General features: G+C 42.4%; 1 protein-coding gene across 5 annotated transcripts in view; it reads right to left on the bottom strand.

Moving 5' to 3' along the window:
• Window positions 1–15,525, bottom strand: part of SMG5 (SMG5 nonsense mediated mRNA decay factor) — a 44,989-nt gene that overhangs the window by 26,232 nt on the left and 3,232 nt on the right. For 2 of the 5 annotated variants that reach the window (XR_006287351.1, XM_037882668.2), the window contains exons 2-8: window positions 11,002–11,100; window positions 9,644–9,767; window positions 7,607–7,763; window positions 5,650–5,739; window positions 4,442–4,531; window positions 1,932–2,010; window positions 883–1,008 (exon numbers count right to left, since the gene is read on the bottom strand). Coding sequence is in view for 4 of the 5 variants with exons in the window: in XM_037882668.2 (XP_037738596.1) it covers window positions 883–1,008; window positions 1,932–2,010; window positions 4,442–4,531; window positions 5,650–5,739; window positions 7,607–7,763; window positions 9,644–9,767; window positions 11,002–11,100 (765 nt within the window). In the remaining variant the exon portion in view is untranslated. Of the gene's footprint in view, window positions 1–882; window positions 1,009–1,931; window positions 2,011–4,441; window positions 4,532–5,649; window positions 5,740–7,606; window positions 7,764–9,643; window positions 9,768–9,917; window positions 10,078–11,001; window positions 11,101–14,207; window positions 14,384–15,525 lie in introns of those variants that run through there. The other 3 variants (XM_037882670.2, XM_037882671.2, XM_043535224.1) reach the window with 3 other exon arrangements.

The following is a 15,525-nucleotide window of genomic DNA, read 5'->3' on the forward strand; positions in this document are numbered from 1 at the left end:
TGGAACAAACTACATATCTACTGGATGATATTTATTTGGCTCAGGCACTAGAATATCTGGAAGCAGGTGGTGGACATGAAGGAAGAAACTAGTCTGGATAATACTTGAGAAAAGCACTAAGAATAGAACCAGACCATTAGCAGAAAATTCTAATGCATTAAAAATCAAGGCCAGATAAATGGAAACAAGTTACTCATACTATTGACTTCCTATTAAATGCACCATGAATACTGGTCTACTAGATGGGTGATGACTATATGGACTTCCTGCACAGGCAGCAGTAAACACAACTAGCAAAGATGTATTTAAAACAAAGTAAATGGCTACATTGCTGACACAAGGTCTTAGTGAAGGACAGTGGGTTATGGTAGGTTGCTGAGTTAGATTCAAAGGGCTCTCAGTACCTACCTGATGCCAGAGTTCCCATATTGCTTTTTATTTCGTAAAGTGAAATTTAGTCCTTGTGACTCAATGGCAGCCCGGCAGACTGAAGTCCACAGGCTGGATGTACATAGGCTGTAGCAGTGCAAGCTTCATACATATTCCACTCCATTCCATACATTCCAGTATGCCTCAACCCTGATCTGCAGCAACCAGCGCTAGGGTTGAGAAGGGAATTCAACCTTTGCACCTAGTCAGTCCTTGGCCTCTTTCCCAGAGATCACCACTAAAGGGACCAATAGTGGGATCTAGACTGAGATCATCCAAAAAAAGTTTATCAAACAGCAACAACTGTGACTGGCGACTGATTTGAGCTGGATTTGTGCCAGACCCTATTAAAGACCCCAGGAATCGTACCCAGTGTCCTGTTTCTAAAGGAAGCCACTGATGATCACCTTCCAAGTCTTGTCCCAAAACCACCCTCTTCTCTTGTGTTCTTACCGTTTTTTGCTTGGCGACAGTTTCCTGGTTTCACATTTCTTCAGCTGGTGATACATTTTGGCTGCCTTGTCATACAGCCGCTTCAGGTTACCATACGCACCTTCAAAGGACACTTCAGACTGGATACTAAGATACCAACATTTTACAAACAAAAAGTTACTTTTCCGCAGGGATTCTCAGCAGTTACTTTTCGTGGCTTTGATTGGGCTGTGCCACGAATCTTAGGCTCAATTTTTAAAAGGTATTTTGGCACCTAAATATGAAGATAGGTCCTGAGTGAGACTCTTCAAAGTGCTGAAGGGATAGATTTATTTATAAGGATTTCAGTAGGCATTAGGCACTGTGAAGGAGTGCACTCCCTCTGTAAGGGACAGCCTGGGGTATAATCAAGGAGACCTGCCCCACACTAGGACAGAGATATTTAAACAGGAACAGGAAGCGGAGTAAGACAGAGGGGAATAGAAGCCATGCAGGCTGCAGCAGGGTAGTGGTGGTTTTCTCTCAGGCTCTAGGAAACTGGCCTAGCCAGCAGCTTTGTTCTGTGGATTTTAAATCTGGGAGCTGAATCACGGCCCTGAGGTGAGAACCTTAGGAACTGTTTATTGTAATCACTCAGGTCCTGAACCCTTATTAAAAGGGGATATGCTATTTGGTTGGTGTGTTGGTCTCTCCTTGCCATTGGGAAATTAAAGTGGGTCACATGGGCAGCACCACACTAGACTGCAGGGACTTGCCTGCCCCTTTATAAGCACCTAGGTGCTTTTGAAAATACCTGTCTTCATCTTTAAGTGCCTAAATATCATTCAAAATCTGGCCCTTTGTGTTTTATTTATTTATTCGGTGGCATGGTGGCCCTGTGATCCAGTACAGTCTTGTCAGGGAGGCAGCCTTCACCACCTCTCTCCACCAGCATTCTCACTAATAGCAGGTGTGCAAGGAAATGGAGCAACACATGAAGAAAAAGGAGAAAATCTGGCTCAATGACTGGGAGAGCAATGAGGACGCATCAGCTCCCTCCAGCCTCAGTATGTTATGTAACAGACACTCACCAGCGTAAATAGCAGTAGGTAGCTTCCACGTTGTAATATTTACTCCCTGCCAGTGTCCCCAGCTGGTTAAAGGGCATCCCTGTCATGAAAATTAAAAGGAGAGTGAACTAAGCCTGTGTTATTTTGAACAATCCTCATGCAAGAAGATCCTTTACATCTCACTACATTTCCGTTCATGATAGAAGGTGTACAGAGCCAGCAGGTACAAAGGATATTTACAAAGCCACGTTGAAGAGTTTCTGACTACTTGCTCACTTCACCTTTTCCCACTCTGCTTCATGCTACCCTCACATCTTCCTGTCCCACCTCTGCTTGCTCTCCTTTCTCCTTCAAGCAAGCCCTCATAGTCATCAATAATTCACCTGTCCCCTTCTCTCCTAAACTACTGTGCTGTCTGCCTGATTTGGATTAATAGACTAGTAGGGTTGGAAGAGACCTCAGGAGGTCATCTAGTCCAATCCCCTGCTCAGAGCAGGGCCAACACCAACTAAATCATCCCAGCCAAGGCCTTGTCAAACTGGGCCTTAAAAACCTCTAAGGATGGAGATTCCACCACCTCCCTAGGGAACCCATTCCAGTGCTTCACCACCCTCCTAGTGAAACAGTGTTTCTAATATCCAACCTAGACCTCCCCCACTGCAACTTGAGACCACTGCTTCTTGTTCTGTCATCTGCCACTACTGAGAACAACCTAGCTCCATCCTTTTTGGAACCCCCCTTCAGGTAGTTGAAGGCTGCTATCAAATCCCCCCTCACTCTTCTCTTCTGCAGACTAAATAACCCCGGTTCCCTCAGCCTCTCCTCGTAAGTCATGTGCCCCAGCCCCCTAATCATTTTTGTTGTCCTCCGCTGGACTGTCTCCAATTTGTCTACATCCCTTCTGAAGTGGGGAGACCAAAACTGGACGCAATGCTCCAGGTGTGGCTTCACCAGTGCCAAATAGAGGGGAATAATCACTTCCCTCGATCTGCTGGCAATGCTCCTAGTAATACAGCCCAATATGGTGCTGGCCTTCTTGGCAACAAGGGCACACTGCTGACTCCTATCCAGCTTCTCGTCCACTGTAATCCCCAGGTCCTTTTCTGCAGAACTGCTGCTTAGCCAGTCAGCTAAGGATTGCTAGAACATCTTATCTACATTTGTAAAAGTTCCATGTAAATTTACCATGCTATATAAATTTAATCAATAAACACCAATTATTCACACTTAGGGGTCAGCCATAGCAACAACTCAACAAGGAAAAAGCTTTGCACTATGTTTTTGTAACTGTACTCTTTGCAAAAACTGCCTCTAAGGACCACTCAGAAGCTTTAGCTTCTACTGAATGCAGCTGTCCACTTGACAATACCTCTCTGAGGGGGCTCATTACACATGTACTCCATGATCTGTATTGTTTGTTTCTGAGTGCAGCTCAAATGGTTAATTTGACTCTAAGTATCTATATAGTTCAGGTTCTTAGCTACCTCTGCTCACATCCAAAGCCCACAATTGAGATCATCTGGGGCTTTTAATTAAGACACCCTACATTTCAATATCTGTATACTGCTAGAAAGGCGCACACAGTCAGAAACCCTCAACTTTGATTCTCAAACTCAGGCTGTCAGACTTGGTAAGCCTTTCAGGGCATTCTGCAAGACCACTCTATTCAGCCAAGCTTCTTCAGGGCAGCTCAGGCAGTCTGTGTGTTCAGGAAGGTTTGAATCATTAATTGACCCTGTGTCAATTTTGTTCCGTATCGATGCATTTCTAATTTGTGCATATGCTTAGCGAGCATGACAGAAATTAAAACTAAATTTTAATTGCAACTGACTATTTAAAAGACATTAGACAAGAAAGCTATTAAATAAGTTCCCATACTTCTATTGTATCTTTTGACTGAGAAGATCAGAGTGCTTTACATGCACTAACCTTGTAATGTAGCAAAATTTCCCCATTTTACAGGTGTGAAAACTGAGGCACAGAGTGTTAAGTGACTTGCCCAAGAGGTCACAGTGGCACACCTGGAATAGAACCCAGGAGTCCAACTCCCAGTTTCCCACTGTGTTATATTTGCACAAAGTAACTGCTTGTAAGTCAAAAAAAGAGCATGTGGGGTTATATCAGTGGGAAAAGTTGTATTAGCAATAATGCTCTGCAAAAGCAGCAACACGCAGCTGGATCTTGGGTGAGCCAGACAAATATGACATCACCACTTGTGTGTAAATTTGAACTTTTATGCATGATGCGGCTAGAGAATAAGGATGAAGTTACCTGATAAATCAAAGTCATCCTGGGAGTTAAAGCAGAGATGCTCTCCTCTCCTTGGTTTGCCAGCAAGAGAGAGTCTCAAAGGGGAATTATTGTAACTGGATAATAAAACAAATCTCTCAAAAGTAAGAAACGTAAGCGTAACCCAAAGCAGAGCAATTGCTGCAATAGTGTTTTCTTCCAGTCATTTTCACAAGAGGTTTAGGTTATGTGAGCCACGTTATTGTTCTGGAAGGCCCCAAAATTCATGGCAATTCACTTACCAATTTGTGGTGCAACAGAAAGGGCTTGATAGTAAAACCTCTCAGCCAACAGTTCAGTGTCCACACCTGCCAACTCATTCTGATAGCGAGCTGAAAAGACAGACAGACACATCATGCACAGGCTGAGCCCTGGTATTGCCCAGTGCATAAAGGGAACAATATTGTGTTTAGCTGTGACGCTTGGAGTACCTTCCCAGACCTGAAGAAGAGCTCTGTGTTGCTCAGAAGCTTGTCTCTCTTGCCAAGAGAAGTTGGTCCAATAAAAGATATTACCTCACCCACCCTGTCTCTCTAAGTTTTTCGTGCACATTCACATGTGTTTTCATTCCTTCACACGCACACAGATACTCAAGAAGTTAAATCATGTCACACACTCACTTCTTGTGGTCGTGACTGTGAGGTACAGACAAGTCCTCTACCGAATGGACCAACCCATGTACATGTTTCGTACTAACTACTGAAAGGCCACAGCTTTGACATTATCGTCCTGCACTGGATTCAGTTTAGAATTCTGCAGGTTGGGCCAAATTCTCATTTACACTCAGGCCTCCTTGCACCACTCAGGCTCGCTCAGAGGGTCTTAGCGTGTACTTGGTAAGTTATGCCCACTTTAAGGACTTCTTTACAGTGCCAGAGCAGTGCAAATTAAAGTCAGACCCTATGTTCTTATACAGAAACGGATTCAGACCCAGAACACTTGTTAAATGTCTAAGTAAATAGCGTACTCCATGTCTGCGGCACTCAGACAGGACCCCCACATTCTGTAACAGATCTGTTAGCTGAGAGGGTTTCACTTCAAATCTGTTAGTGACAAATGTGTGTAAGGGCTTGTCTATACTGTCGACGGTGCCGTAGCTCTACCAAACAATCCTCTACTGCAGGAGCAGCCTACAGTGATAGAATGGTCTTTTCCATCACTATAGAAAAACCACCTCCCTGAGCGACAGTAGCTAGGCTGATGGAAGAATTTTCCATCCAGCGGGGTTAGGTCAGCACAGATATGGCACTCGGAATTGTGGATTCTCCCCCTCCCCCTGCTCCAGAGCAATGCAACTGTGTCAATCTAAATTCTAAATGTACAACAGGCCTAAGACAAACCAGTTTCTCCAAGGAATTATCACTGGTGACTAATGATCATGGTATCCCTGCTATGCATGCAACAGCTTTTATATTTTAAAGGTCCCCATGCAAGAAAACACTGCTCTTACCTAAATCTCCCAGATAAACCAGACATCTGTGACACGCCATCTGTGCCCACTCCATTTCTTTCCCCGATGCAGACACAGGTTTCTTGCAGCCTACATGAGAAATACCAAATCACAACACGCCCGTGGGTGAAGACCGCTGGAAAGAGACAGCAGCAGCCTATATTTCTTCATGAGATACATGACGGTTAAGTGCATACGCATAAGAGATCACACACTTAGACCGGAGTGCGGGCCTTTGTCTGTGTTGTATTACAGATCAACGCAGGTTTGTTTCAGGCTATATAAGACTCAACATATCCTTTTTTTCTAAACCAACCTCACTTCTCCTAAGGGCAGTATAATGCACTATTCCACAGCGATCACTAACAGTGCTACCTCACTCATTTGTCCTGAAGCCAGGGCCAGAACTTTCACCACCAAGCCACTAGAAATGTGGTGTGCATTCAGCACTGGATAAGCTTGGCGAGACTGTTAAAATAACAGGGAGAAAAAGGAGGCGAGAAGATGAGATGACAGACAACAGGGGAGGAAGAGAAATAAATGGGTGAAAGGGATAAAGAACAAAACATATTCCTGTAGCTACAGCCATCAGCAGTCTTACAGCGAGAAAAGCCTCCAGAAAAGAACAACTCAGTCATTGGGAAGTGGCAGGAGCAAAAAAGAGGGGTCCAATCAGCTGATCTAAAGCTAACTACAACAATCAAGCATAAGTCATCTTAACTCCTGGAGGTGTTTGTCACTGGTGGGACATGTCCCACCAGGACAGATGTTTTTGAAACAATCTTCCATCAGCACCTTCTCACCAGCCAGTGACCAGTGAGGAATATGTTCTGATTATTACAGGCATTGCATACGTGATATTTTACCAATACGCTGACTTCAAAGTTGTGCCTATAGCTGATGGTGAACCTATAAAATGTTTTGCCATGTACCTCTGTCATCCCCATTTATGCCACCTTGCCATTAGCCTCCTCCCACTTCCCCCATTTTTAGTTGTCTGCCCTTCAGCACGACTCTTCCCCATCCACCATTTTTAACGATGCTGCAGTGTTTAATTTTCATTGTATTTTAATTGCAAGTGTCTGCAGCAACTTAGAGGACAGGACTTGTGCAAATGCAGTCACCTATCAAGGATTACAAATCCAGCCACAATTTAAAATAGGATTTATTAGCCCTGCAGTTCCATGAAAATGTTTCTTATAGCAACAGTTGCTAAGGACATCTGCCTTTTAAACTGATGTTTCAAAGCCAACTGCAATACAATCATCTTCCACCAGCTAAGAACTGAACACAAGCAAGTTAAACAGTCCACTGCTAGATACAGATGGATATCTCGAACTCCAAATTCTCTCTTTTCTCCACTTAAGTCCTTCTCAATGTTTCATTATTCTCCTTTCTCATATAAATAATAATGATGATGATGATGATAACAACAACAATTATTATACAAAAAAAATCAGCTTAAGTTTCAGCTCCATTTCTGCAATTGAAACCACATGGATAGACCCCTGAAGTCAGAGACGTGCAGAGGTTTGCCTAGATTCAATTGCAGCATCAAGGGTTTTAGTACACACATGCGGGATAAAGCACACAAATGTAACAAAGAGGAAAGAAGGTAACAAGAGTGCAACACAATTTTGCTCACTCTTTATAGCCAGAGGTAAGTGCTTTTTCAAAATTTGCTGTAAGATCTGCCATACTGAACATTAACACTTGCTAGAGGATTTTCTAAGAGAAGTTTGACTGCAATAAAGAATATTTTCCACCCCTCTTGTTTCATTACCAAAAGTTTTAACTTGAAAATAAAAGCTGAGCAGCCTGTGTTTTGAACAGGTAACAAGCTAATGAGAAAAGGATAATCCTCTGCATTTTGAAACTGAAACAAGTATTTGCAAGGGGAAGCCATCTGCTTATGACTCTTGCATCAGCCAAGAGCAAATACACATCAGGCACTGACCTATCAGTGGGTCGGTTACGTGAGTCCAGTCAATACAGCACTGCAGCTCCAGTTGATAGTGAGACTGAATGTAGAGAAGAAGGTGTTGGTAAAACCCTATGCCAGCGATTAGGTGAGTCCGGTATGCACACTCCAGGGTGCTGCGGCTGTGAATGTGCTGTAGAAAACAGAAATAGGCAGCCAGGTGAGAGCCTGTTAATGCAGTCCAGTAAGAATCCGGCAGACATCATGAGTTGCACTTGGTAAAACAGAGGTAGCTGGTAACTCATCTTTTGCCATCCTCCCTCAATTCACTCCACCTTCCTGCTCAATAACCTAACCAGTATTGTTGATATCTAGTATTTGACAGGTGTAAACATCAAGAAAGGAGAAATTACTTAGGCACGGTACAGAGATATAACTAGGAATAACAGACTATTAAGAAATTAAAACACAAGCTGAGAATCAGGAAATGTTTCCTATTTCCATTTTATTCTCCCAAGGGAAATGGTGAAAGATCCATTAGCTTGGGAAGAGAGTAAACCAAATGCTCACAAGAAAAATCATTTGTTGGCTGGGGGGAAACAGACTATATCTAAGAGAGGTTTCAGATCTCTAACCTTTATGAATTACCCGACTGCACTGATTACATTATCATTCTTCATTTAGGCACCAACACTCTCAGGTGTATTTAACAACTACCAATAGGTTTCTGGTAATGCAAAATAACCTTGTTTCCAGCAGTACTAAATCAAACCTTCCCTGACCAGCCACACTCAACAGGCCAAGATGATTCTACCTCTAAGAGCAGGTCCACACCACAAGAAAAGGTGTGCTCTTAACTTAGGTTAAAACAGCAGTGAAGACAGCAAATCAGTTTGTAACTCAGGTTAGCAGCCTGAGTTGAAGCCCATGGAGTTGCACTCAAGCAGCTAAACCAAACTAAAAGCAGAGTTGCCACATCTTCATTGCTATTTTAACCTGAGTTACAAACACTTTTTTTTTTGGTAGTGCAGACACACTCTCACAAGCATCCCACCTAAAAATCAGCCGCGTCAATCTTTCTTCCCTCCTCGGTTCATCTGATTTACTATTGTGGGACAGCAGGACTGAAGGACTTGTGCCTCTAATAGGATAATACACACATATTTACACACACACACACACACACACCTCAAAGTGAATTCATTTTTTCAGGATATTTTCACTCACTTTAATTGCTATCTGTACATAGTGAGGCACTGAAACAAACAAGGACTTTCATTCTATGGCACTACCAATGGAGTTTCACTAGATGGCAAAGATAATCTTGAAGCCAACACACAGAGCTGAGAGTCAGGAAATCTGGATTTTATTCCCAGCACTGCCACAGACTCGCTGCAATAACCTGGGCAAGTCACAACACCTCTATACCTCGCTTTCCTGACCTTTTTAAAAAAAATAAAGATGATAAGCATACCCCCTGTGATCTGAACTGTGATATCTGAGCACTTGTTTGCAATACTTCCCTCCACCTTGGAGGTCCTATGGCCATATTCATTGACACAGTATTTGTAAAGAACTTTTGAGATCCTCAGATGGAAGGCACCAGGAGACCTCAGTTCACTGTAAAGCAGAACCAAATTTAGATAAGACCAGTATGGTATTCCAATTAGAATGAAGTTCATTTGACAGTTGTCTGATAAGATCACCAGGATAATGTGCGTAGCACTATATAATAAAAGTAATTTGACTTTCTAGATTCTCTCTAGCATGAAACTAATTAGCACTTTTCTGGATCTTCACATGAATTGATTCCGACACCTGCTTCACATGGAGATATTATTCCTATTTTGGAGATGGGGAAACGGAAAGCAACCTAATTCGGAGAGGCTCGCTGCACCGCCAAGGCCAGAATGATTTGCCCACGGTTAGAAAGGAAGTCTATGAAAGAGCTAAGATTAGGATTCAGGAGCTTCTGGCTCCCAGTCTTGTGCTCGGACGCTGTTTCCAAATAAATTAAGCCATTTATATGTCACACAGCACAAGAATTTCTGGCTCAGAGGCACAGATACCTGCCTTTTTATTCGTTTTAATGAGCTGGATAACTTCATAGTAAACCTTTCTCCACAGCAGTTCCTCTGCTTTTCTCCCATAATCCACTGGGTGCAAGAACATCAGCTTCACACACAACTCTCGCAACCTGAGACACAGAGCAGAAAGTTTACCATTCCATTAGCTGCAGTAGCCACTTACATAACCAAAACTACATGCGTTAGGGACAAAGGAAAGCCTGAATGTCATTAAAGGGGAAGCATGGCCACCTAGTGGTCATGCACTCTGGGTCACTCACAATCCAGATCGACAGCAACATGCCCAGCCCCAAGGGAGAGCGGTGAGCAGTCACCCCCTCTGCTCATGACCAGTCTCGCTGAAGCATGGAGCAGGGTTGTCAGTCTCTTGAGGGAGCTGTATGTATCCCTCCTCATCTGTAAGCAGGGAGCCATTCTTCTGCACAAGTAATAAGACTGCTTGTGGCCTGCCAATTCATGGGGCAGCCCACCCCCCACCTCCAACATACACACACCACATCAAGACCAGAGAGTCAAGAATTCCCCAGCTCTCCCCCTCCAGCCACCCCCCAAGCCCTGCATGTTGCGGCAGACTCTCCTGCCTTGCAAGTCTTTTGAGAGTGGAAGAGGGACATAAATATACTTTATTTTTCAGCAGCAATGTGTTCAGAGCTGCACAAGAAGCTTACAGGCTAAAATCAGATATAATAATTATGCGAATGAGGGAGTGAATGAACACGTACAATTAGCCTAGCACTCTTACCAGCTATTTATCAGCATCTAACCTGCAAGACACTTTTACAGAGAAGTAAACACTAAAGCAAGCCACATAATAAATTTCCACAGCAAGGGAACTAAAAATGCTGTCAGAGTAGCATTTACATAGAATGAAACCTGCACTAAGCACCACCCCCAATAAGCAATCACTTTTAATTATCCCTGTATGGCTTCCAGTAAAAATTTTTTCAACCATGAGATAAAGAATCCTCTTTACTAGGGAAGAAGTTTATTTTACTTATTTTTTATTTTTTCCTGGAAAATGAAGACAGGCTTCACTATATATGTATGAAATTCCTTCAATACACAGGTATTTTAAAGGTATTATAATTATAAAATTATAAAAACAGATCATCATTAACCGCAGTGGAAAAGACTTATCTGTTTTGCCGGAGCCCCAGTCATGAACCAGGACAACGTTGCGTTAGGCGCTGTGCAAAAAGAACACGCAAAGAGCTAGGGGTACTTTGCTTGACAGGTGCACTACAAACTCAGTTCCCTGTGAAACTGCTGAAACAAAGCCATGTGTAACTTAGCACATTAGATTTCTCCTATCAAAAATTAAAATAAAGCATCTGCCCAACTTACTTGTTCCTCAAGCTGATGTTCTCTGGCTTGAACACTTCTTGATAAGCTGCCTTGTTACCGAGAATGAGATCCAGTCTATGAACTGCCTCCACCACCGCTCTGCCAGACAATACAGAAAGAAGAGCTTCAGCATAACAATTCACATGTGAGGGCCTTCTGTGAGATCCAGGATCTACCCATGATAGCTTCAGCCAGCGAAGAAGCCTGGCTTATTTAACATGATCATTAACGAACTGTACCACCCCACATCACACCAACTGATCTACTATTTTTGAACAGTTCTATTATCCTTAACACATTACGGAAAAAAGAAAGGTTTGATGTAACCAATAAAGTATATGCTAGAATTCATCTGCTTAGCTACTGGGTACCACTACCTGATGAGTCAAATATAAAGTATTTTTGCACTGGCAGACTTAAATGAGACAGACTTCTATTGATACACTAGTGTGAACTTTTAACCTCTGCAGTTCAAAAAAAAAAAAAAAGTCAAAATGGATTGGTTTTCAGTGATTACAGGAGGGGCTAAGGATCAACAGTCCTGTATTTCCTGTTCCTGTTCTTTTGTTGACTTGCTGCATGATCTTGGACAAGTCACTTCTTCACCTTCATTGTGCATCACCTTCCCCATCATTGTTGTAGTGATTCATTAATTAATAAGTGCAAAGAACTTTGAGATCCTTGGAAGAAATGTGCTCCATAAGAGCCAAGTATTATTATGCTTCTGGCAGAACAGTTTAAAACACCTGAATTAAAAACAAAATGTTTTCTCCAAAGCCAGCTGCAACATTGAGCAGGCAACATCAAGTGTACCATCAGTCCAAAAACTGCATTCATGAGTCACTGCTTGAAACTCCTGGGTCTCCTGGAGAAGAATGCAAACGTGTGTAAAATGCAAAGTATGTGACGATTCGAAGATATGAACTAAGCTGACTGGCCAAACTGATTCCATCCAACTGCACCATAATCAAAACCGAGAATCTTGTAAGTATCCACAGCAAACACTAGTACAGGCAGAAAACACATTGACTGATACCTAATAAAGGAGTTCAAGAAAACAAAATTTAGCAATGACCAAGTCAAATTCACTCCATTATTTAGGGCCTTCTTTTTAACCTCTGCTTCTGTCAACCCTATAACTTGGCGGCCACTGGATCAGCTATGGTAAACAGCCTACCCACCTCTCTGCATTTCACTCATTCCTCACATCCTCTCTTTAAAATACAGCTCCCAACTCCCCTTTCCTCCATCCTGCCAACAATCTGCAGGCTATCAACCATATAGGAACTTACTCTTTCCCACCCAGATTCCTCTTTACTTGTCTTTGCTCATCCACTCTGAACATACTTTAATATTTCCATTGCTGAACTGAGCGATTTTTCTTCGAACAAGAAGTTGAAGATAGAGAAACTGTACTGTAAATAAGGGATAAGACAGACCAAATATGGGCTACACAAAGCAGAACATTAGCCACTTCTGCTGCCACCAACCTCCCCCACAAAAAATCCCCATCACTAGCATAAAGCAAACCACCCCACTGAAACTTCCCTGACCTTCTCTTCAGAAATATGCACAGATGGACACCAGACAGTTTGTGTAGGGGACTTGCACATAGGCATCTGCAAGCAAGAACATGCAAAGGTAGTTTCAGCCTACCCATTAGAATCTAACAATCTTCCTTGAAAACTACAGAAGTCAGTACAAGGCAACGGATAGTTTCACATGCTGCTCCTTCCTAGCAAATCAAGTCTCCTTTACAAATGCACAGGCTGAAAAGTAATCTCGGAAAAAAAATTTCAGGATTCCAGAAAGACAAAAATATCCATCTAACATGACACCCCAAAAGAAAGGGGGAGGGAGGGGAACAGAGACTGAAATGATTCTGTCCCTAAACAGGATCATTGTTTGTAAAGTAATGGATTGGGAGATGAAAACATAGCTAATGTACAAAAAAAATAGTTCCCTTAACGTAACAATTTCTTCTTAATAGTCTATCTTGTCTTGTATTTCTTCATGGCTGAGAATCACATACTAAAGAGTATATTACGAATACTCCACCACCTTCCACCCAAGGACCTCAAAGTGCTTTACAAACTCCAATCCAATCTCAGAATAGCCCTGTGAGGTAGATAGGCAACATACACATTTGCCGGTGGGGAAAGAGAGGCACAGAAGCTACGCAATTCGCCAAACATCAAGCAAGTCAGTGGCAGAGTCAGAAATAGAAGCCATGAGTTTTAGTTCTAGGTCCCCTGCTTTGACCACAGGTAGTAAGCTAGATGGATAAAACTTAATAACTTAACTGTCATCCTACAGTTTTTGTCCTACCATTTACACCTCACTATAGACTTTGCTACCAAAGCACTACAGGAGGATCAAAGATTAATTTGATCAAACAGAGCTCACTTCTCTGTTTCATTCACTAGCATTTCCAGAAGAACTCAGAACTTCTGATTCATTTTCCCCCACCCATAGTGAAGACGGAAGCCTTTGAAAGACTCCTTTCCTTCCAAGAATGGACCAAAATATGTACTCTTTACTTCTGTCAAAGCTATTGTTTAAAAAGCCACATCTTTTCATGGCGTACTAGTCAAATACAAAAAAATTGTACTGCCTCCAGTCCAGCCTCGCTCAGTCACAACGACACTTCTCAAAAGTGAAAATGATGTCACTCAGACTACAAGGGTCAGAAACGGAGTAGCAGTGAACACCTGTTTATAAGCAGCTGAACAGACCCTGAAAATAGGATGTTAACTTGTGATGCAGTGTGATGCAAGCACGTGTCTTCTTTTAAAAGTGTAAATTAACTGTATTTGATCAAACACTGACCCATTTGCCCTGCCATTTATTAAACTCAAACTGCTTTATGGATCTCTCACATGAACACACCACTCTGATTATTTCATTGCTGACAGCTCAATGGAGCTCATAGGCCAGGACAGAATTGTATTCTTGTATATGTACCTGAAAGGGGATCACAAAGTCTTGTGTAAGGATCTACTTAACTAAGCAACAACATCAACACACATGGACACTCCATGTACACATGAAGTTAGATTAAACAGACTGAGGAGACAATTTGCCAGAGCACCTGGCAGTATTGCCCTTACTGAGAGTCAAGAAAACCAAACAGATTGTTATCTGGATATCAACAGTATTGCTGGGTAAAAATGGGATCAAATGGTTAAGTAATGAATCTTGCTCACATGCACCAGGGTTGAACCGACTTGCCAAATTTGAAGTCAGGAAAGGTTTTCCTCCAGGGAGTACTTAGTTGGGAACTTCTGGGTATTTTTGCCTTCCTCTAGAGCATAGGGCTGGGAATCATCCATTAGGGTGTATCCCACATGATCAACTTCCTGAAATTGCAGTGGATGGGCACTAGTGGACACTGGTCCTTCCAGTTGTTTTCTATGTTTCTATGGACAAACAAACTAACATTGTATCTGCAACCTAAAAGCCAAAAAAGAGAGCAAGATTTGTTTTCTACAAGATATACACAACACACTGATCAGAACATAACTCAGTCTGCTCATGTCCTAATCTGACTGACACCAGGGGCTGAGTTACGTTTTGGAGTTAACAAACTGATGTCATGCCTCACTACATATTTTAACACCTGCTGGGTTTAATCCCTGCTTTCAGCCAGCAGATCAGAACCACAGAGAAAGCAGATCAGATGCCAGTCTGTAAAAAGAACCTAACAGGGCATCTCATGCCAAGCTACATGGAAACAATCCAATGATGAGTCCTCTTTGTCTAGAGGAGAAACTGATCTAACATTTTCTTTCCTTGCCATTAACACTTTGGAATTGGGCAGGATGGCACATCTTATTTATTTAAAACATTACTGATCGGGGTAGCCTTGTGGGAATGAGATGTGTCCACAGGGGGAACTGCAGCCATTGTCTTATTCCAGCTTGTATCAGTACAAAATAATATAATGCAGTACAATCTAAAATTGTAGACTACACAAGGTTAATGCAGAGCTGAATGGCTAGTGGTTACTTGGAGGCAATTCTGACTTGGGATTCAGGTGAAACAAGTTTGGTGATCTCAAATTAAACCACATATTGTTAACAAACACATAATTTAACCCAATGGACAGATTTTTAGGAGAGACCCAGGACTGGACTAGCTCAGGAATTATACATACTGGAAGAGCCAAATGGGAAAGCTTGCCCACCTCTGCCTACAGCATATTCCTCAATCTCACACAGGAGTCTCTGCACTGAAGGAAGGATGGTTTTGTTGTTGAAGCGAGACTTGAGTTCAATTCCCAGCTCTGTCACAAATTCTCTGTGTGACACTAGGCATGACACTTAGACAACAATTACAGCCACAAAGGTGAGCCCATTCATGCATAGTTTAAAGTCTGTACTGGAACGTACAAGAAGAGATGAATCAAAGAAACACATCAACACAGGGATCAAAAGTTTCTAGAAACTCACATCGTAGCCCGTGTCCTCAGCTAGCACATGGAATATGATGAGTACAGTACATCTTCCTGCAAAGCAAGTTACC

The sequence above is a fragment of the Chelonia mydas genome, chromosome 24 (assembly GCF_015237465.2).
Source record: "Chelonia mydas isolate rCheMyd1 chromosome 24, rCheMyd1.pri.v2, whole genome shotgun sequence".
NCBI classification, from domain to species: Eukaryota; Metazoa; Chordata; order Testudines; family Cheloniidae; genus Chelonia; species Chelonia mydas.